This window comes from Marmota monax, unplaced genomic scaffold (genome assembly GCF_021218885.2).
Source record: "Marmota monax isolate L192 unplaced genomic scaffold, Marmota_monax_Labrador192_F-V1.1 WCK01_AAM20220418_F8-fsc00008, whole genome shotgun sequence".
NCBI lineage: Eukaryota > Metazoa > Chordata > Mammalia > Rodentia > Sciuridae > Marmota > Marmota monax.
In genome coordinates, this window is record NW_026694432.1 from 5,704,951 (window position 1) to 5,727,959 (window position 23,009).

At 43.2% G+C, this 23,009-nt stretch overlaps 1 protein-coding gene across 7 annotated transcripts in view; it reads right to left on the bottom strand.

Moving 5' to 3' along the window:
- The window catches only part of Armh1 (armadillo like helical domain containing 1), a 47,927-nt gene that overhangs the window by 3,655 nt on the left and 21,263 nt on the right, over positions 1–23,009 (bottom strand). For all 7 annotated transcript variants that reach the window (XR_009224293.1, XM_058570798.1, XM_046469374.2 and 4 more), the window contains 4 exons: positions 22,444–22,512; positions 21,037–21,203; positions 18,115–18,311; positions 16,041–16,125 (listed from right to left, as the gene is read on the bottom strand). Coding sequence is in view for 6 of the 7 variants with exons in the window: in XM_058570798.1 (XP_058426781.1) it covers positions 16,041–16,125; positions 18,115–18,311; positions 21,037–21,203; positions 22,444–22,512 (518 nt within the window). In the remaining variant the exon portion in view is untranslated. The remainder of the gene's footprint in view (positions 1–16,040; positions 16,126–18,114; positions 18,312–21,036; positions 21,204–22,443; positions 22,513–23,009) is intronic.

Here is a 23,009-nt window from a genome sequence, read left to right on the forward strand (position 1 = left end):
AATCCTCAAGGATATCTCGTACTACTCTTTCCAGTGTTTGGGGACAATCTGGGAAAGAGTTTTCTGGGGCATCCCCTTCTCTCTGTGGACTTCCTCGATTGAGAAATAGCTGCTTCATTCAGAAACACTTCTGTGTCCTTCCTGCCACTGCTCAGGGCTGCCCCTTTCATCTAGGCCTTCCAGGGTAGCCCCTGCAATCCCAGGTACTCATCTGGTTGCTCTGGTACTCATATGGTTATAATTTGGAATTGCAGATCCAGCAACATTGATGAGGAAAAGGGACCAGCCCTGGGAAGCTACAAAGCACACCTAGCCTCCCTGGCTTTCCCCAAATGATCTCTCATCTGGACAGAACAGCAGCCTGACTGCTTGGCGGCCCCAGCTTGCACTGGCCGGTGCTTGAAACTTCCAGGTCCTTCTCATTAGTTTTGCTATATAGTTTGGTCACAACATCTCGTCTTTCCTCTTGAATTAGTGCAGCTCATATTTTGGGTTGGTTTCTCCTTGTATTTGAATATACTTGATTGTCATCTGCAGTATATCTCTCATTAGCAGGTGGGCTCTATCCAGGCAAAGCTGGTAGCACCTTGTGCCAGGGCACCGTGGGAAAAATGTCTGCTTGTGCTTAATAGAGATCTTCCTGCAGCAAGAAATGACTTGGTGGACATTCAGGGTAGAAATGAATGGATGAGCCAGGCAAGGTGGCACAAGCCTGTAATTCCAGGGACTCAGGAAGCTGAGGCAGGATGATCACAAGTTCAAGGACAGCCTTGCCAACTTAGTGAGATCCTCAGCAACTTAGCAAGACCCTGTCTCAAAATAAAAAAAATAAAAAAGGCTAGGGATGTAGCTCAGTGGTAAGCTGCCCCTGGGTTCAACCTTTGGTGCCAGGGGGGGAAAAAAGAAAGAAAAAAGAATGGATGATAGGGTTGGGCATGTAGCTCAGTGGTAAAGCACTTATTTAGCATATGTGAGGCCCTGGATCTGATCTCCAGTACCACAAAAGAAAAAAGAAAAACATCTAGAAATAAATGGACAAAGATATTTTTATGGAATTTCCTTGTTCACAAAGCATTTTCTGGCCACGCAGGCCCAAGTACTTCAGAAGACAAATATCTACTTCTGCCTATTCAGTTTATACTATGTACCATTTGGAGCTCCTTGGAAAAATGAAGATTTACTCAACTGAATCATTTCTGATTGAGTTTTTAAATTCACAGCTGTCACTGTTTATGCCCACAGTGGAAGTGCTAGTCCCTGTCCAATGTCTCTACAAGAACCACAGTCATTATAACTCTTCAGATGTGCTAGTGGCTAAGCATAGCAGATCCATTCAGAAAGCAAGGGTACAAAAGACTACCATCTTTGAGAAGTTTGCTTAAAGCCTACGGTGCTGATTATATCCAACTGTCCTAAATTTAAGTTGTCACTGACTTATTCATTGATTCATTCATTTAACCAATGAAATACTTACTGAGGATCTCCTCTATGCTAGGGCTGTGAAGAAGACCAAGATACAATCCCTGCTCTTAGGGACATCTTTTAGTAATGTGAGATACTAGTAAGGAAACTAACATTTGTGATATAGTGTTATAAGAAGCCCGTTTGATTGGTAGGGATTAGGGGGGAGGGGAGTGGAGAATCAGGAGGTTTTCTTATAGAAGGTGATTCTTGAGTTGAGAAAGTCATGAGGAGAAGGGAGGGGCTGGAATGTGGTAAGTGCATGTGGGATAGTGTTTTGTCACTTTTGTGACCAGGCAAGGAAGGGAGGTCTGGCTGGGATATAAGGTGTCCAGTCAATGGAGTAAGAGCTAAGCCTGTGGAGGTAGGCCAGCCCCAGCTTCTGAAGGGCTTTGCATGTGCTAATAACTCTATAGGGCAGACTTTTTTTTTCCATTTAAAAGGAAACCAAGACTCAAAAAGTTGAACAACTTGCCACATCAAACAGCTAAGTAGCTCAGTGATAGAGCACTTACCTAGCATGCACGAGGCCCTGGGTGTAATCCTAAGCATCACACACACACACACACACAAAAAAAAAAAAAAAAGATTCTGATTCTAAAGTCCATATTTACCACCACCACTATGCTCTACTGTCTACTGTGTTGGTGGACTAGGAGTAGACTGTTGTGTGGGAACCATGCTGGAGAGATGGTCATCAGGTTAGAGGCCAGTGCAGATGAGCAATGCAAAGATCTGAATTGCAGCAGTAGAGACAGAACGGACAGGAGGACCAGATTTGAATGACCCTGAGGAATCAGAGTTGACAGGTGCTGCTAGTCGGCGGTGGCACATGCCTTTAAGCCCAGCAACTCGGGAGGTGAGGCGGGAGGATTGCAAGTTCCAGGCCAGCCTCAGCAATTTAGTGAGGCCTGGTCTCAAAATAAAATAATAAAAAGATATGGATGTGGTTGGACACTGTAATGTCCCTGATACCAGTACTATTAAAAAAAAAAAAATCGACTGGTGCTATGGATTGAACATGGTTTGTTTCTACCAAAACTCACATGGAGATTTAATTTCTCAATGTAACAGTACTGAAAAGTGGTGGTAAATTTTTTTTTTGTACCAAGGATTGAACTGGGGTGCCTAAATACTGAGCCATATCCCCACCCCTTTTATATTTTATTTAGAGACAGGGTCTCACTGAGATGCTGAAGGCCTCTCTAAGTTGCTGAGGCTGGCCTGGAACTTGCAATCCCTCTGCCTCAGCCTCCTGAGCCACTGGGATTTTTAAGGGGTGGGGCCTAAGTGGGAGGTGATTGGGTTGTTATGGAATTAATGCTATGGTCTCATGGAGTGGATAGGGTCTTCCAGGAGTGGTTTAGTCCCAATAACAGTTGTTATGAAGGAGTGAGCCTGGCTTCTGTCAGCATTTTTGCTTCCTTTCTCCATGTGACATCTGTCTCTCACATACTCTCCCACCACATGATGCTATCTGCTATGAGGCCTTTATCAGAAGCTGATGTTGACACCATGCTGCTCTTGGACCTCCAAAACTGTGAGTTAAATAAACCACTTTTTCTTTAGAAATTACCCATCCTCAGTATTTTGTTATAGCAACACGAAATGAACTAAGACAACTAACTGATCTTGTTAGAAGCTGGTTGAAGGTGAGAAGCAGGAAGAGATGGCAATTACCCACATTTTAAGCCTGGGTGGCTGGGTGCTTTGCACTGAGATTGGGACCTTGAGGAAAAGGAATGCTTTGGAGCTGGAATATCAGGAGTCAGTTTCAAAATATGGATGGTGACATCCAAGGGCAGATAATCAGAAGGCAAGTGGCAACATAGGTATGGAATTTTGTAGAGTAGTCTGACATGCAGAGAAGTCATTCAGTCACTGTGTTCTTTGTCCACAAAATGAGTAAAAATGAGAGTCAACAAGCTTTGTGATCAGCTTGCTTTGAGGATTAAACAAGTAAGGAGCAAGAGCAATACCTAGCACACAGTGCACAGTTTATAAATGCTGGCTACCATTGTTTCTATCATTATAGGTGGTAATAAAACTGTGGGCATGAAGAAGAGGCCATAGACAGCAAACAAAGAGAAGGAAGGACCTGGGATTGAAAGCTGAGAGAGAAAAAATATTGACACCTAAGGAGCTGAGAAGCAGTTTCCAGATGTAGGAGGAAGCCAGGAGAGTGCAGTGCTGTGAAGGAAGAGATGACAGTTTTTGAGGAGGAGAGTGTGATCAGAAGGGTTTGAGCATTTGAGAGTTCATGTCTGGTGAAGCTAAGAATTCATTCACCAACACTGATTGAGAATGTGCTGGTACAGTGCTAGTGCCGAGGAAGCAGTGGTTCACAACCCAGATGCAGGGCACTTGCCACTCACACTCCATGGAAACTTGAGTGCAAGAGGAAAAACTTATTGCTCCAATTCAAAGAGGGACTATGTAGTCCATTGTCTGTCAGCAACAGAAGAAACCTCGATGCTCACCCGTGCAATCCCTCAGTGAATAGATGAAGAAACCAACAAATGACTTGCTCAGGGAATCACAGTGAACAGGAGACAGAGCTGCAGCAGCTGGCTTAGTATTCTTTGGCAGAGGAGCCTTAGAAATGGCAGAGCATCTGCGGACATGGGTATTCTTTTTTTTTTGGATTGAACCCAGGGTCACTGAGCCACATTTCCAGCCCTTTTTTATCTAGATTTTGAGACACACAGACTTGCTAAATTGCTAAGTCTGGCCTCAAATTGCCTCAGCGTCCGGAACTGCTGGGATTATATGCCAGTGCCACAAGACCCAGCACCTGATAACTCTCTTTTTGACTATGAAAGATATTTTCACAAGAAAAAGAGGTTGGAAGTCTGACACCTGGTCAGACAGAAAACATCACAGGTGGCTCTTGCCTGGGGGACTTTTTATGCATAACCAGAAAACCCTTGCTTTCTATCTGTCTCCTCCCTTCAATGTTCCATAACTTGCTATCACTCCCCTTCCCCTCATAGCCATGGGCCACGCCACTATTCCTTTCTTTAGTTCTATATAAGGTTCAGCCATCTTGTTCCTCCCTTGAGCCTCTTACTGTGTATTACTCTTACTCCGGTATTTAGGCATTTAATAAGATTCATGGGTTTTCCCGGTTAATCTGTGTATTGTCATTTCATTTTATAAACTGAAATTATTGAACATCTAGAGGGAAAGGAGTAAATTTAGAAGTTGGCTACACATACAGCCATTTCCAAGACGCTCACAGTGCTGTTGAGATTTGTTATATACTAATTATTTTCTACTAGAGCCTTGGAAAACTAGTGTCCTGTTTCTCACTGTGCACTTCCAGACAAGACTGTCACCTACCGGTGATATGTGAGAAGTGCACCTCCACAGAGGTTTGCCTTCTTTCCTATCAGGACACCAGTAGAATGTTTGGCATTTGCACTGTTTTAAGGAAGAGACCAGAGTCAGAAATCTTCCTTGCTGAGAGCCATTGCCAAGTAGGAATGACGCATCTCAATTTCTTTGTCAGCCTACTCCATGTTGCTTAGAGGAAGGACTCTCCATGGTGGACCCAGGTCATTTGCAGTGACTTTGCATGAAAGGTGACCTTGCTCAAGGACCAGGGCAGATTCGGGTTTAGGGTGGATCAGGGTTTAGGGCGGCGGATCGGGATTTAGGGCGTTCCGGGTTTAGGGCGGTTCCAGGTTTAAGGTGATTCCTGCTAGGAATAGGGCGTATCCTGCTGCCTCAGGTGCCTTGAGTTCCCGTTGAGTTCTCGTGGGATTCAGAGAGTATTTGGGATTCAGAGCCTGGTGGAGAGTGTGGATTTTGCCCAGAACGTGTTTGTAGAGTGCCGGTGTGAGTTCGGGAATAAAGAATTGCTGTTTGAATCTACAAGGCTGTGAGTGGCTCGTGATTTTGTGCCCAGCCAGACTGCGGCACTTCCTGACCAACTATATTCTATATCTGATTCCTGTGTGTTCTGCTCTTTCACCACATCCTGTCTAGAGCCCAATATTGAAACATGAAAAATATTTTTTAAAGCTGGGTGTGGTGGTATGTGCTTGTAATGCCGATTATTCTGGAGGCTGAGGCAAGTTCAAAGCCAGCCTCAGTTATTTAGCAAGGCCCTCAGCGACTTATCAGGACCCTGTCTCAACACACAAAAAATAAAATAAAGTAAAATAAAATAAAATAAAAAAGGGATGGGGATATATCTCAGTGGCTTAGCACCCCTCGGTTCAATGCCCAGTACTTAAATCAGCAAATAAACAAATAAATATTAAAATTTTAAAAACTCTCTTTTGGTGTTATAGCCTTGTGACTGTGATTCAGTGGAGTTACACAGGACAGGTGGCCTCTTACATAGCGGGAAGGGATGAAACTGCTGTCATGTCAGCTCAGAGGAGCAAAGCAAAGGTCCAAGGTTCTTTGAGGCCAAAGCTCCTGTGGTTCATGCTTAATTCTAAGAAGGGCACAAAGCAAGAAACATAATTGTTAAAAAATGGTTTACTGGACTGGGGATGTGGTTCAAGCGGTAGTGTGCTCGCCTGGCATGCGTGCGGCCCGGGTTCGATCCTCAGCACCACATACAAAAAAACAAAGATGTTGTGTCCGCCGAAAACTAAAAAATAAAAAAAATATTAAAAACTCTCTCTCTCACTATCTTTAAAAAAATGGTTTACTGTAATATTAATGCAGTTGTCTGTCCTTAGGATTTTTTGTTTGTTTGTTTGAACTTAGGGCATGCTAGGCAAGCACTCTGCCACTGAGCTACTTCCCCAGCTATCTTTAGGTTTTGTCTGCTTCTCAAAACTGGTAAAAATGAAGAAAGAACACTGGAGGGGAAGGATGCTGTGGTGGTGAGGAGGTGGCCCAGGAGCCAGATTGCCTGGGTGTGACTTACGTACACATTTATAGTTTTGAGACTTTGGACGCCATTTAATTGCTCTGTGCCTCAGTTTCCTCATCTGTAAATTGGGGATGAAAACAGTACCTACTTCATTCAGTTGTTCTGAGGATTGTATGAGATGATTAAAGAGCTTAGAACAGTGCTTGGCCTATGGTCATCTTGGTCATCTTAGTGGCAATTACTAATTATGACTATTATTATTGCTAACGTATCAAATCTCTATGAGAGAAGGGGCTGTGTTTCCTTTGTTACTATACATTTCAGTGCCCATCTTCGTGTCAACTCCTGTGGAATAGATAAATGAATAAATGAGAAACTTAAATCATTTAAAAACCAACCAGGAGAGTATGTTATCAAGTCAGTGAAAAGATGGGGCTGGGGTGTGGCTCAGTGGGAGGGTACTTGCCTAGCATGTATGAAGCCCCAGGTTCAATCCTGGAAAAAAACCTGCAAAGTCAACTTGCACAATGAGAGGAACCATATATCTGTTAAGGAACTCTCACAACTCAACAACAAAAGGACAAACAACCCAATTTCAAAAAATCAAAAGGGGACTTGACTAGACATTTCTCTAAAGAAATTCAAAAAGAAGAAAACAGGCAGATGAAAAGATGTTCAGCATTCCTATTCATAAGGGAAATGCAATTTTATCAACTAGAATGCTATAATTTAAAAATCCCGAGATAATAACAAGTGTTAGTGAGGATATGGAGAAAGGGAACTCTCAGGCACCTATAGTCCCAGCTACTCAGGAGGCAAAGGCAAGAGGATCTCCTGAACCCAGGAATTTGGGGCCAGCTAGAGCTACATGTGAAGACTTTGTCTCAAACAACAACAACCACAAACAAATTGGCATCCTCATATATTGCTGGTTGGAATATAAAATGGTACAGCCATTGTCGAAAATGGTTTGGCAGATTCCTCAACAAGTTAAGCAAAATTTCTGTATTAGCCAGAAATTCTCCTCATAGGTATATACCCAGAAGGAAAATAGGTATTCAAATACATATACATGTATGTTCATAGCAGCATTATTTACAATAGTTAGAAGGTGAAGAAAGCCCGATTTCCATCATGAGTGAAGGAATAAACCAAGTGTGGTATAGCTATACAGTGGAACATTATTCAACCACAAAAAGGAATGAAGTACTGACAGGTGCTAAAATGTGGAAGTACTTGGAAAACATGCTTAGTGAAAGAAGCCAGACACAAAGTCATGTATTGTATGATTCCATTTATAAGAAATGTCCTGAATAGATAAACCCATTGACACAGAACAAAGATTGATGGTTCTCAGGGGATGAGGGGAGGAGAAGGAGAGTAACTACTTAATGGGTACAGGGTTTCCTTTTGGGGGAATGAAAATATTTTTGAACTAGACAGAATTTGTAGTTGTACAACATTGTGATTGTACTAAATACCACTGAATTTTTCATTTTAAAATAGTTAATTTTTTTTTGTACCAGAGATTGAACCTAGGGGTGCTTTACCATTGAGCTACATCCCTAGCCCCACCCTTTTTAACCTTTTATTTTTATGTGGTGCCAAGGATCAAACCCAGTGCCTCACATGTGCTAGGAAAGCACTCCACCACTGAGCTACAACCCCAACACCCTCAGCCATTTTATTTTTATTTTGAGATGTGCTTGCTAAGCTGCTGAGGCTGGTCTTGAACTTGCAATCCTCCTGCCTCAGCCTCCTGAGTTGCTGGGATTATAGGTGTGCACCACCATACCCAGCTAAAATGATTAATTTTATGTTATGTGAATCTCACCTCAATTTTAAAGGTGCTTTTATGAAGAGGTAAACCAAATCTGTGGTTAATTTCTAAATAAATCATACTTAAGAGTTCAGAACCAAAGCAACTTCCAAAACCAAAAACCTAAAGAAAATGATTAATGAGGTTTTTGTCTACTGTCAGAGTCTCCCCAGGCCTTTAGGGGGCAGGAGAAAGAGATGTCACACATTCTTGCCCATGTCTGTCCTGTTTGGTCACCAACGTCTCTAGAGGGTTCCACTATGTGAGTGCAGTAGCTTGCTTAGCCATTGACCCCACTGCTGTACTTTGGGGTTGATGTATAAAACACAATCATTTCATTAGTAAGTCAAATGAATTCCAAGTTCTAGGTCAATTAGACAAATTTAAAATTCTCTAAATGATCATTTTCCAATTTCACAAACAGTTCCTTTTTACCACAACTTATTTCTTATACATATTTGTTAAACTTTTAGCAAATTTTATTTGATGGTATGGTGGTTTTCAAATGTGTCCAAGTTCTTTGTATGATTCCTTTTGAGAAGTGGAGCCTAATTTTCCTGGACTAGGAGCTGGATTTAGTGACTGTCTTCTGGTTGACAGAATAAAACAAAAGTGACAGTGTGCAACTTCTTTCTATTTTTAATTATTTCTTTTTGTACCAGGGATTGAACCCAGGTGTGCTTAACCACTGAGCTACATCCCTAGCCCTTTTTATTTTTGTTTTAAGATAAGGGAGATGAGAGGCCAACAAAGGGTAGAAAGTGGGTGCTGGGGCCAGAGGAGACTGAAGCCCCTAAGAACCCTGAAAATCTGGCTTCTCCCAGATCTTTTAGGACCCATTAGACAACCAATACAGGCTGCAATAAACTTTATAAATATTTAAAGGAAACTTTATCTTCAGTAATTTGGTAAATTGGCCACTCAGCAAATTGATCATTTGGCCAACTGATTTTTGGTAAGTATGCATTTGGCAAACTAATTTACAGTAAATTAGTCTGCTTCTAATTAAGTCATACATAGAAATTTTTATGTTCCTTAGGTAATAATTCATTTCTAAAAGATATCAATAGATTTACACACATACACACATGCACGCTTACTTTAAATTCCCAAAATAATTCACTAATTTCTTTTTCCAAAATACTTTCAATGCATGAAATTTCTCTTCTCTAGACAGGGAGGCCAATGAGTGGTGACTTCTGCTGTTTGGGCTGCTAGTTCTGATTAAGTCCCCACCCACCACTAATTCCTGAAACAGAAATTCTCCTTGGGAGCATTTTTCACTTCAAAACCATTACAAAATGGAGATAAATTCTAGACAGGACTGCTTTGGAGAAGTCCCCCCTTATTTTTGATTTTGGCTCACTTTATGTTCAATGGGATCATTATTAAAAGAATTTCTAAAATTTTAATATTATGCTTAGACTTCAGGTGATGTGGGAGCCAGCACACTTTCCCTAGTTATTTCCACTTCAAAGTGAAGAATATGACAAGAATGACAATCAGAATCCCCTGCAGGGGGACCGGAGAGCAGGGTGCCTCCCCTGGATGTGACCTAGTGCTTCTTTCCCTGCCCTTTCTTATACACAGGTGTGAAGAAGATCTCATTTTTATGAACCTTGCTCTGGCAGACAAAAATGTTTCAGGAAATTGCATTAAGATATTGAGAAGGGGAAGGAAAAGGAAGCGAGAGAAGCCTACCGCAGGGACAGACATACAGCCATCACCACATGTCTCAGGTCTGACGTATCCCACCACAGTGGTTTTAAAACTTGGCCACAAAATTATTTAACCCTCTTCCCATTGAGGTGTTGAGTCTGTTTCCCTAGAATCTGAGCAGGAAGTGATGCTGTGGGACTGAGAAGCTAGGTCAAAAAAGGCCCCCTCGGAGCTGGGTTGTGGCTCAGTGGTAGAGCAATCGCCTAGCACATGCAAGGCCCTGGGTTTGATCCTCAGCACCACATAAATAAATAAATTAAATAAAGGCATTGTGTCCATCTATGCCTAAAAAATAAATATAAAAAAAAGGGCCTCACAGGTTCACACTAGAGCATCTTGGTTGCTCCCTTTTCAAACTTAGCCACCAAGCCATGAGAAGCCAAGGCTACAGAGAGAGGCCACATGCAGGTGCTACCTTCCAAGCCCCCAAATGATTCCAGTCTCCTTGCACTACCCAAGGCCAGGACTTAGTTGCAGAATTTGAGGCAGGGGGGCAAAAAAGTCAGAAATCAAAATAAATTATATAATAATAAGGTCCTCATAAAAATTTAAAAAATTGATGAACACCTCCTAATGTGAAGTGAAGGTAGGATCAGTATGAGTGTGATGTGCAGCCATATTGAATCCTGAGGCAAAAGGGAAAATCAATGATCCTGACCTTGCTAGCCTCACTCTAGTCCCAGCTGTGGCCCCTGCTGTCTTCTGAGATGAGGCTCCACACACTGAGGAGGGGAGACAATCCATCTCTGCTGTACCCTGTACAAATCCCTGAATTACAGAATATGTAAGTGTAATAAAATAGTGGTAATTTTCTTGCACTAAATTTGGAGTTTGCTACAAGCAATAGGTCACTAGAAGACCCATCCTCTGCTATAGAGGAATTACCATCTCCTTCCTTCTTCCAAGAAACTTTTCTTTCCCTTCTTCTCCATGCCCTCTTCCTTAGCACTAAGAACTCTTCAGACATGAAGGCCCACAGTTGGGGATATAGCTCAGTTGGTAGAGTGCTTGCCTTGCATTCACAAGGCCCTGGGTTCAAATCCCCAACACCACAAAAAAGAAATGCAGAGTCACTTTAGACATACAGTCTTCCCTTAACTACCAGCGCAAAGGGAAACTTTAGAGAGAGAAGTCAGGGAAAGTCTCTCTCAAAGGTGACATCTGAGCTTATATTTGTCCATCAGTCTAAGGTCTTGGAGAAGAATCTTCTGTGCCAGAAATATGAAGCATGCACTATCCCACTGATTGTTATCCCCAGTTCCTAATTTGTATCTTTAAAATAATCATTCTGGTTGCAGAGGGAGATCAGATTATAGGGGTCAGAGGTGAATGGAACCAGGAAGATTGATTAGGAGAGAGGATGGTGGCTTAGATGAGGGCAATCCCAGTAGGGAAAGAGAAGCAAAGTGGAAATATTGCCTATAAGACTTGGTAAGGATGGCCTGGGGTGGGAGGTAAGAGAAAGAAGGTGATTTGGTAGTAGTCTTAAAGTTTTTACCTGAGCAATTGGGTTGATGGGTACCATTTACTGAGATAGAGAATAATAGGAGGAAGAACAGGTTGAGGGAAGAAAATGAGTTCATTGTCGCCATTAATTTGAGATCTCTATTAGAGATATATGGAGACTTCAGGCCAGAGATACAGATCTATATTGTTATTTATATGGTATTTATTGGCATTTATATACTATTCAAAGCCCTTACATTAGACAAAATCACTCAGGGAGCAAGATAAAAAAATGTAGATAAAAGCCAGGCATGATGGTGCACACCTATAATCCCAGCTACTTGGAAGTCTGAAGTGGGAGCATCACAAGTTCAAGGTCAGCCTGGGCAATTTATCAAGACCCTGTCTTAAAATAAAAAGTGCTGGGCCAGGCACAATGGCACACATCTGTTATCCCAGTGGCTCAGGAGGCTGAGTCAGGAGGATGGTGAGTCCAAAGTCAGTTTAGCAAGGCCCTAAGTGAGACCCTGTCTCAAAATAAAAAATAAAAAGGGCTGGGAATGTGTCTCAGTGGTTAAGCATACTGGGTTCAATCCCTGATGTTAGAGTCTGTCAACAAGTCAGGATGGCGCCTGGCATTTTGCCAGAGAAATGTTAGAGTCTGTAAACAAGTCTGGATGGTGCCTGGCAAAATGCCAGAGGGAGTGGTTTGTGAAGTAACACCAGCGAGCCATTAAGTGTGGAGATTCCTTATTGGTTGACTGATGTATCTAGTTTATGCTAATTAGATAAGCTGTGTGGAATGTATAAATACTGCTCCTGTCCTGCAATAAACGGCTTCTACTCCTGCTGTATCAATCTACACAAGTTGCTCCCCCCCCCCCCCCCCCCCCCCCCCGTTATTTTGCTGCAGCCGGACTGCGGCACCCTGATACCAAAAATAAATAGATAGATAGATGAATAAAAATAAAAATAAAGTGCTGGGGATATAGCTCTGTGGTAGAGCACTTTCTTAACAAGTGTGAGGCCCTGAGGGTGGTGGGTGGGGAGTGTAGATAAAGAGATGATAAGTAGGTTGACCCAACAGTCTGGTGGAGAAGTAGGAGAAACTAGTGGGCAGGAGGAAAACAGGAAGAGAGAGCATCACAGAAGCCAACAAGTGGCCAAAAGCGGCTATGAGGTCAAGGAGAAAGAAAATGGAAAAATGAAGAGCCGGAGGGGAAGCTGGGGTCAAGGAAGGGTGTACATCTTCAAACACTATAATTGTGCCTGTCTTGGGACCTATGTTTTAAATATTCCTCAGTCCACAGGTTCCCAAGGAGGACTTTGGATCAGCCCCAGGGGTTCTTTTTTAAGATGGGAGATGCAGAGCACATTTGCACATCAGTGGAGTACTCTGCCAGAGGTAAAGGGGGAGCTAATGACAGGAGGGAAAGTCCTGGAGGAAATGGGCTTCAAGAGTCTAAGCAAAAGAGGTGGCTGCAAGAGCAACAAGGAAGACACAGGAGTGGGTCAGGGAGGTTGGTAGACCTGGGGTTGGGAAGATGGGGTTCTTGATGCACAGGGGGCAAGGCCATCGGCTGGCCTCTCCATGGCTGACATGCACTACTGAAGGGTTAACAGACACCAGGCCCCTCAGCCTTCCCACCATCTGTTTTCACCTCGACCCTTCCCTGGGGATTAATTCTACTTTCTGTTGCATTCTCAGAGGCAGCAAGCCTCCCCGCTACCCTTCCAGCATAGGAGGTAGAATGGACACCCTCCTTCTGTCATCCTTCTAAACCAGTTATTTTTCTCCTTCTCAAAAGAAACACAAACAAAACCCCAGTGCCTGGCAGTCTTTGGCACACCACGGATATTTAATATGTATTTAGTCAAAAACCAAAACAAACCCTACCTTACCCTTTTAAGTCCAGTCCACTCACCTATACCATCCACTGCCTTCTCATCACTGCCATCCAGACTCTTCTTGGTCACAGGTTTCTTCTCCTCTACTCTGTTACCATCATCCTGGGGGCTTCCCGAAGGTTTTGAAATTTGGTGTCCTCAAACTATGAGAAATTCACCTCGGCTTCTCTCATCCTCTGTTAGAACCACATCTAAGGCCCGTCAGACTCTCCTTCCCTGCCTTTGAAGGAAACTACCTGGTCTCTCTCTAACTTCAGCTCTCACTGATGGAGTGAAATAGTTCCCCCTGGTGGACAATGACTACACACACATTCTCTATATTTGGGTTAAACTATTTTGAAGTATTTGATTTAAAAAAAAAAAAAAGATTAACTCATTCAATCAGCAGACATTTTTTTTCTTTTCTGGCGCCCAGGGCTCTTTAACCACTGAGCCACATCCCCAGAACTTTTTTTTTTTTGAGACAGGGTCTAAGTTGCTTAGAATCTTGCTAAGTTGCTGAAGCTGGTGATCCTCCCACTTCAGCCTCTGAGGCCCTGGGATTATAGGCATGTGCCACTGCACCCAGCTCAACCAACATTTCTTTATTTTATTTTTTTATATTTATTTTTTAGTTTTAGGTGGACACAATATCTTTATTTTTATTTTTATGCTGTGTTGAGGATTGAACCCAGCGCCCTGCATGTGCCAGGCGAGCGCGCTAACACTTGAGCCACATCCCCTGCCCCTTTATTTTTTTTAAGGTTTTTAATCTCATCTTTGATACTTTTATTTATTTATTTAGTTTTATGTGGTGCTGAGGATCAACTCCAGTGCCTCACATGTGCTAGGCAAGTGCTCTACCACTGAACTACAACCCCAGCCTCTCAACTGACATTTCTTGAGCACCTGTTATGAGTCTGGGAACATGAAATTATTTTGAGGTGCACAGTTTCACTGTTATCACATGAGGTGACATTCAATCCCAAAAGAAGTGACGAAGCTTCATGCTTCCACTGCTTCTATATTTGGGTTATATATACAGTGTTAGTACTTACTGAATAAATGCAGAGGGGCTCTAAACTGAGCCAATAGTGGAAGAGGTCAGAGCCAGTTCCAAATCTGGAGGAGTTCATCAGCATAACTGAAGTTAGACCATTTCTTCATAAATTTATTTAACAAACCTCTACTTGAGTACCCACTGTGTTCTAGACCTTAGCTGATAAAGAGATGCATTAGTCCTCATTTTTACCTGGAAGTTGCTCAGAGGTCTGGTCAGAAGGGTACTCAGCAGGGAGCACAATGCAGTGTGGATGTGTAGCATTCCCTCACCTTCTCAACAAGTATGGGATAGAGGCCAAACACATGCTTGGATGCAAAGATAAAAACCATGGCAGTCGCACTGAAATTGTGCATAATCTATGTAAAGGGCAGTTACGGTTTTGGAGATAACTGCTCCAATAGAGGGAGGAACTACTGGTGAGGCCAGGGTGGCAGAGTGGTTTGAAGGGAGGAGTGGGGGTTAAAGGCAGGGTCCAGGAAGGACTTAGAGAAGAAAATGCTTCCTCTGGGAAATAATGGGATGGCTGTGTTGCCAGGTGGAGGTGGTGTGGTAAGCTCTCAGTGCCACCCAGTCTTGTCTCCTTGGGTTTGTTGGATTAAGCTTCCTAATGTGATTCCACTGCCAGGTCACCCTCGGGCTCTAGTGCCAGCAACTCTGCCTCCTGCTGGCTCTGACCTTTACTTAGGTCCCTCTACCACTCCACCCCCTCACTGGCAGCTTCTAGGGTGCTCTGCTCCAGTTGGTTATCAATGAATTTTGACACAGCATTACTTCTCAGCATACAAGGCCTACACCCATACATAGCTGCAGGGGTCAAACACACACAAAATCGATAACACGACCGAAAGGAAAATGACTGACATTCAATTTCAACACTGCTTCTAAAAAAATACTCCAAGTGGGATGTCATTCCCCAGCCACATCTTGCACTTCCCTATTTTTATGCCTTTATTTCTACCATTCCCCTTCCCAGAATGCCCTGCTCTTCGCCTTTCTACCTTCCAAAATCCTTTCCGATCTTCAAGGCTTAGTCTAAACACCACCTTCTCAGTGAACTCTTCCTTGACCCTTCTTGTTAAAAACAGAATCCCTTCTCTGAACCATGACAGGAAAAGGAAAGGAAATGAGATTCTTTGAATGCCTTGCATGAATTCTGTTTCAAAAGCATAAGCTTTAGGGTCAGATGGATCTAGTCTGAATCCAGATCTGTGTAACCTTGGGAAGCATACTTTACGTCTCTGTGCTTGTATGTGTTATTTTGGAAAACGTAAAAACACCTACCTCCATCATTCATTGATTCAAACATTTGAAAAACTGTTTCATATCAGGCTTTGTATTCTTATGGTTATTTTAAGAATTCAATGAAATGATGTATGGAAAGTGGCTGGAACATAGAGGCATTCAATACATGAAAACTTATTAATACCATCATTAGTCAATGTAGTTTCTTAGAAGAAGGACATTCCCCAGGTGATTTTTCTTTTTTCCTTTTTGTGCTGCTGGGGATGGAGGCTCTATACCTCCAGTCCAGGGAAACTTCTGTTCAGAGGGGAAATGCCACATGAGACTGGGAACAAAGGCCAACTCTGGACCCAGGCACATTAAGGCACCATATGGCTGATTTGAAGCATGGAGTATGACTATCATTTTCTAGGTAACTTGCTGATTGGTACTAAACCAGGGTCTTCCATCTGTCAAGGCTATCCAGGATGCTCAGCAACAAGGCTCTTTGTGACTAAGAGATATTGTTCCAGAGGTACTTTACCTAGCTCTCATGCCCACCTTGGGCCACCCAGAGGAGTCCTCCTTACCTTCATACTGGACTTCCAGGTGCATCGTGCCTAGCACCTTCAGCACACAGTCCACAATGCTGGGGTGTGTGGTTCCAATGATGGACTGACAAGACAGACAACAGGAAAGTGTGTGCATGTTAGGTCTTATACACCCAGAAGAAACAAAACTCAGACTTCCTAATAGGCAGGTACCTGGGTGAAAGGGGCGGCAAGGGAGACAGCAGTGGTGAGTCACTGGGCCCAGGCCCTCCTAGGAGCATAGAGAGGAGAGGCAGAGATGGGCAGCCAGGAACATACTGAGGATCTGCCCGGGTTGCCTTTGAACCCTCAAGCTCAGGATGCACGAAGTCAAAGATAGCTGGCCACCTGATAGAGGTGTAGGAACAAGGTCTGTGCTCTTGGCTGGGGAAGGGAGGACACAAGGGAGAGTGGGACTCAACCACGATTTTCTCTTTCGCAGGAACCTCACCCATTACATAATATGAGCAGAATTAATAAATTGCTTCTTTTCTACCTCTTAAAACTTGTCCCATGTTGCCTCTATCAGTTACTGTGAAGACTGAAAGAGACATGGTAAATCAGCTCCTAAAAGTACCTGGTGTGTAAGAGGCACTTATTGGGAGCTGGGAATACTAATGACAACCAGAGACATGTTGCTGCCTCTCCCCCGCTCAGCTCATCTTAAGTCTTGGGGATTGGTGTCCCTTCTGTTCTCTTTTGACTTGGTGCATTCTGCCTGGGGATCTTATTTACATCTGTTTCAGTTATCACTTCTCTGCTCATGAAATTCAAACTGACATCTTCATCTTGGGTCTTGCTCTGGAGCTTCAGACCATTATTTTTCGCTGTCCGGTGGGTATTTCTCCCAGCTGTTCTGGGCAGTGATTCTTCAATTGAGCTAGGAATCAGAATCACTTGGGGCATTTAAGAGGAAGAAGCATTACACCAAGGGTCACCTGAGAGCTGTCAAATTCTGTGGGAGAGAGGCTGTGGTTCAGTATTCTTTGAAAAAGTGACCCAATTCTGTCTTCTGCAGCCAGCTTGGCCTGCTCCTCAAATGGGGCACTTGGAAACTACCAAGCCCATCAAATTTATTGGGTCAAAACCTAATTCTTCCAAGTCAAACTGATCTCTCCTTTTCACTCCAGCTCTCTTGGGGCTGTACAACTCACTCTGCTGTCTTAGCTCAAAGCCAGGAGTCATTTTTTATTAAACTGGCGATTGAGCTCAGAGGCTCTTTACCTCTGAGCTACATCCCCAGCCCTTTTTGGTTTGAGACTGGGTCTTGATAAGTTGCTTAGGGCGTCACTAAGTTGCTGAGGCTGGCCACAAACACGCAATCCTCCTGCCTCAGTCTCCCGAGTCACTGGGATTACAGGCGTGCACCACTGCACCTAGCTGGGAGTCATCTTTGACTCCTTTTCTTTTTACTGCCCTTAGTCCCACACCCTCTACCTCAGAAATGTCTATCCAACCTGGTCATCTCTATTCCCACTGCCACTGCCACCATTCAGGCCCTGTTATCTCTGCCATTGCTCCTTTTGTCTCCCTGCCTCCAACCCATCATCTGAAGCAGTTTTGACAGCTTTTGATGACTCAAATCAAAACCATGTCCCCCTCCCTACTCGGCACAGTGTCTTCCCATGGTCACCATGCCCTACATAGGACTTCACTTGCATTCTAGGGCACTGAGGGAGGGGCAGAAGTCATAAGAAAGGAGCTTTTCCAAACAGTGGAGATCTGGCCTCTTCACTTACATGCTTTCTACAAATGCACCATGATTCTCTCCCTATCAAATCGACGCCTTTAATCTTTTCTCCAGTCCTTTCATCATCCTTGTTGCTTGTCTCAACCATTTTTAAGTCTGCCAGCATCTTTCTGATCCTTAAGTAAACAGGACAAATCACTCTGCTGGGAGACATGAACTCTCTGCCCTGGCTTGGCCTTTTGGAAGTGATGCTGATTGAACAGCAGACATGCTGTGGGAGGCTGAGCTCTGTTTCTCATGCCCATGGGAAGTGCAACTGCGGAAGGTAATTATAAGACCACTGCATTTGAATCAGAACCACAGGAGCATGCAGCTTTGGCTCACCTGGGCAGTCTTGAGTGTCTGTAGGGACAGCTGCTGAGCTTTAGGGGACGCACAGGGCAGCAAAGCTATTAGACCTTTATACACTTGATTCTGGTACTTGGGATTACCATGGACCAAAGAATCCAACAGAACTTGCACTTCCTCCTGGGTCTCTTCTGACTTAGATATTGCCAAAAATTCTGCTATGGATCGTACACCTGGGCAAAGAAGAGAAAATGCTAAATTATAAGGGTCTATGACAACAATCTCTGCTCAAGATTACTTAATATGAGCAGAATTAAGACTTTTTCAACCAAGCCTGTTCAATCAAATCAAAATGGAGACTGGTTTTTTCATGTTGAATCACTCTGTTGTTTACTTCTAGCTGTGTGGGGGCAGAGGATTTGTTTCAGCATATGTGTATTAAAATCTGTGTTTTATGACCAGGCACAGTGGTGCACACCTGTAATCCCAGGAAAGCTGAGACAGGAGGATTGTAAGTTCAAAGTCAGCCTCAGCAACTTATCAAAGCTGTAAGCAATTCAGTGAGATCCTGTCTCTAAATAAAAATACACAAAACAGCTGGGGATATGGCTCAGTGGTTAAGCACCACTGGGTTCAATCCCTGGTACCAAAAAAAAAAAAAAAAAAAAAATCTGTTTTATTTTGTTTTTGAGATGAGGTCTCAATATGTTACCCAGGCTGGTCTCCAATTTATGGGCTCAAGTGATCCTTCTGCCTCAGCCTTCCAAATAGGTGTGTGGCACCACCACACTCAGCTAAAATTCATGTTTTAACTTTTAATATGGCTATATTCCCAGAAACTTGGGAGACTAAAGCAGGAGGATCACAAGTTCAAGGCTGGTCTCAGCACCTTAGAAAGGCCCTAAGCAACTTAGTGAGACCCTGTCACAAAATAAAAAATAATAAAAAGGGCTGGGGATGTGGCTCAGTGGCAAGGGTTCATTCCCTAGTACCAAAAACCAAAACAAAACAAAAACCCAATGAGACAAACAAAAACAGCAAAAAACCCAAACAAACCAAATAAATCAGTAAATAAGCACATATTTTTACAGCTAGATGATAACACTTGTAGAGTGCTCAACAGTTTGCAACATATTTTGACTACTTCATTTAACTCCAGAAACTACAGTGAGAGTAATCCCATTTTTTAATATTTAGTTTTTAGTTATAGGTGGACACAATATCTTTTACTTTTATGTGATGCTGAGGATTGAACCCAGTGCCTCAACGTGCTAGGCGAGTGCTCTACCTTTGAGCCACAACCCCAGCCCCAAGGGAGTAATCCCATTTTATGGGTGAAGACACTGAGGCTCAGAAAGGCCATGGAGGAGACCGAGAAGAGAACCCTGATGAAAGCACAGGGTGGGAAGTGCTTTGAAACAGGGATGTGTGGGTGATGGCATCCTCTTTACATTTCTCAAACATTGTACTTGATAGATCATTGGAATTACTGAATGGTTACCTTTCTCACCAGACTGCTCTTTAAGGATGGAGACTGTATTTTGTTCATCTTTATATCCCCAGCACCCTTGTATGTCTCTGGCACATAATAGTCTTTTCTTTTTTTTTTAATATTTATTTTTTTTTAGTTTTCGGCAGACACAACATCTTTGTTTGTATGTGGTGCTGAGGATCGAACCCGGGCTGCACGCATGCTAGGTGAGCGCCCTACCGCTTGAGCCACATCCCCAGCCCCCATAATAGTCTTTTAATCTTTTGATAATTTAATTTTATTTCTAAAGTCATTCATAATTAAATTTCAACAGGATTTTAGGCAGTGGCTAATAAGTCTTTGGTGAATGAATGTGTGAAAGATGCAGAATTTGTTTTGATTTTTTTTTCTTTATTTAGTACTGGGGATTGAATCCAAGAGACACTTTGCCACTGAGCTACACCCTCAGTCCTTCTTCTTCTTCTCCTCCTCCTCCTCCTCCTCCTTCTTCTGAGTCAGGGTCTTACTAAATTGCTGAAACTGGTCTTTTTTTTTTTTTTCAATTTATTTATTTATTTTTTTTAAGTTTTGGGCGGACACAACATCTTTGTACGTGGTGCTGAGGATCGAACCCGGGCCGCACGCATGCCAGGCAAGCGCGCTATCACTTGAGCCACATCCCCAGCCCCAAATATATATTTTTTTAATTTTTTTTTTTTTAAATTTTTTTTTTATACCAAGAATTGAACCCAGGGAAGGGTGCTTAGCCACTGAGCCACATCCCCAGATTCTTCACATTATTTTTTTTTAGAGAGAGAGAGAGAGAGAATTTTTTAATATTTATTTGTTAGTTTTCAGCGGACACAACATCTTTGTATGTGGTGCTGAGAATCGAACCCGGGCCGCACGCATGCCAGGCAAGCGCGCTACCGATTGAGCCACATCCCCAGCCCCTGAAACTGGTCTTGACCTATCTATCCTTCTGCCTCAGCCTCCTGAGATACTAGGATTACAGGTGTGTGCCATTGGTGAAAGGGGGTACATTTAAAATTACCATTAAAATTTTTGAGTAAATAACAAATATATATTTTTTTAAGTATCAGGGATTGAACCCAGGAGGCACTCACCCACGGAGCTCTATCCCCAGCCTGTTTTTTGTATTTTTATTTACAGACAGGATCTCACTGAATTGCTTAGGGCCTTGGTAAGTTGCTGAGGCTGGCTTTGAACTCATGATTCTCCTGTCTTAGCCTCCCGAGTCCCTGGGATGGTAGACATGCACCACCAAGCCCAGCCAGAAAAAAATCTTAAGTCTGGCCTTCTGATGGTGATATGGATAGAAACTAATTGAACCACTGTATGAGATGTTTGCTTGTGTGTCAGTTCTATGATGAATCTGTCCCATAGCAGTTGTGGATACTGCCACCATTTCACCCAGGGTCCCAGGGAGCGCTGGGAATCAGCATCACATCACACACAGTACCCACCATAGCTTTCACAAATGAGCTCCTTATACTTCCTGCCAGAGTTTGCAATAAGCTGAAGTAGCTTGATGGATTCCTTCTTGTCCTCTTCTTTAATTTTCTCCAGTCCAAGTATTTCCAAGAGTGTTAGGACACCTCCGACCTCCAGAAATTCTATCAGGTATCGATTACTGTTCAGGGAATAGAAGAGTTGATATAAAACACTTGACAGGTTTCTTGACACTGATCCAAGGGATTCTAAGGTCCTTTCCTCACATATTTTGCCTCCTATCTAGGAAATGTCCACAGGTAAAGTGGTATAATAGTTTGGAAATTCTTCCTCCTAGCAGGAAATGCTGGGATTAAACAAAGTGGACATTTCTTATTTGGTACTTTCCAGCCTCTGTTTCCCCTTCTTCTTGTAAAGACAGCTTAATTGTCCCTTTGGGAACTGTGCCTGTTCCATTCATGAGTCATGTGATTTTGGTGAGGTAAACAGGGGACAGGTATGTCATCCTCCTGAATGCAGAAATTAGTTTGAGGCCAGGCATGTGAACTAAGCCAATCCAATGAGGCTCAAAAGTCAAGATGTTCTTGGGACTCCATGGGAAAGATTGGTTTCTTGTTGGTGTAGCTGAGCTATAAGGATGCATGTCTGAGTTGGGACATGCACATGTCTGAGCTGAGCATGTCTGTAATCTCAGCAGCTTGGGAGGCTGAGGCAGGAGGACTGTGAGTTCAAAGCTAGCCTCAGCAACTTGGCGTGGCACTAAGCAACTCAGTGAGACCCTGTCTCTAATAAAATGTAAAAAAGGGCTGAGGATGTGGCTTGGTGGTTAAGTGCCCGTGAATTTGACCCTAGTACCAAAAAAAAAAAAAAAAAAAAAAAAGAAAGAAAGAAAGAAAAAAGAAAGGTTGCCTATCTGGAGCTCCTGGGAACCCCAGCACACAGAGGCCTCTGAATACAGAGAACAAATGGAGACACTGAGGGGAGAGAGGGAGGGAGGAACCAAATACTGATGACAGTGTTTGAACCCCTAGGTCCAATCAGGCCTGAAATATGTATTTTTACCTCTGGGCTCTTCAGTTAAACAAGCCAATAAATCCTCTTTATGAATTAGTTCCCCATAATTCTCAATCAAAAGGGTACTGACAGGCTGGGGATATAGCTCAGTTGGTAGAGTGCTTGCCTCGCATGCACAGGGCCCAGGGTTCAATCCCCAGCACCATTAAAATAAAAAAAAAGGTACTGACTAATAAAGTGCTAATGGGGAACATGGGATGAAGGAGCAATTGGAGCAGACTGCAGGGGGACATGACCTCTGGGCCCATCCTGAAGGTTATGGGGCACCTACAGATACCTAGAATCCCATGTGGTGTGAATGCCAAGGACACCATGAGACTCCAGAATTTCTCTAGAGTGGTACTCACCTGCCCACAGCTGATAAGAAGATGCCAATGGACTTCAGAAGCTTTTCTAAACATGAGCCAGTCATATAGCTGGACAACAAGTCAAAGAGTGCATTTCAGGGTGGTTTTTCCTAGAGAAACAGATCCTGTGCCTCATCCTGGGTAAACTCCTCAGGTCCAGGAAAACCAAGCAGCTGGAGTGCACCCTTTAGCCTGAGAGGAGCCACTAGCTGAAAGGGAAGGGGCAATACACAGAGGATGGGTGCTGTGTTGTTCCTTGTTCTCCAGGAAGTTCCTCCAGGGTAGTTTAGCCACCTTGGCTCTGACAGGCTCCCTAGGGAGCAAGGATGCTTGTATAAATCAAAGGTGCATAGAGAAAAAGCTGAGGGTCAGTTTCCCAAATCTCTTTAAGCCATGATCCTTGCACTGTTGCATCTCAGTATAGTTCACTATTTGGGCCCCATTCCTAGACTTCTCTAAAAACAATCAGCTTCATCATTAATTCTCAATTGTATACTTGCTCAAAGTTTTACACTGGAGGTCACTATCCTTATGAAGAATTGCATAGCTTCCTAATAAGAATAACA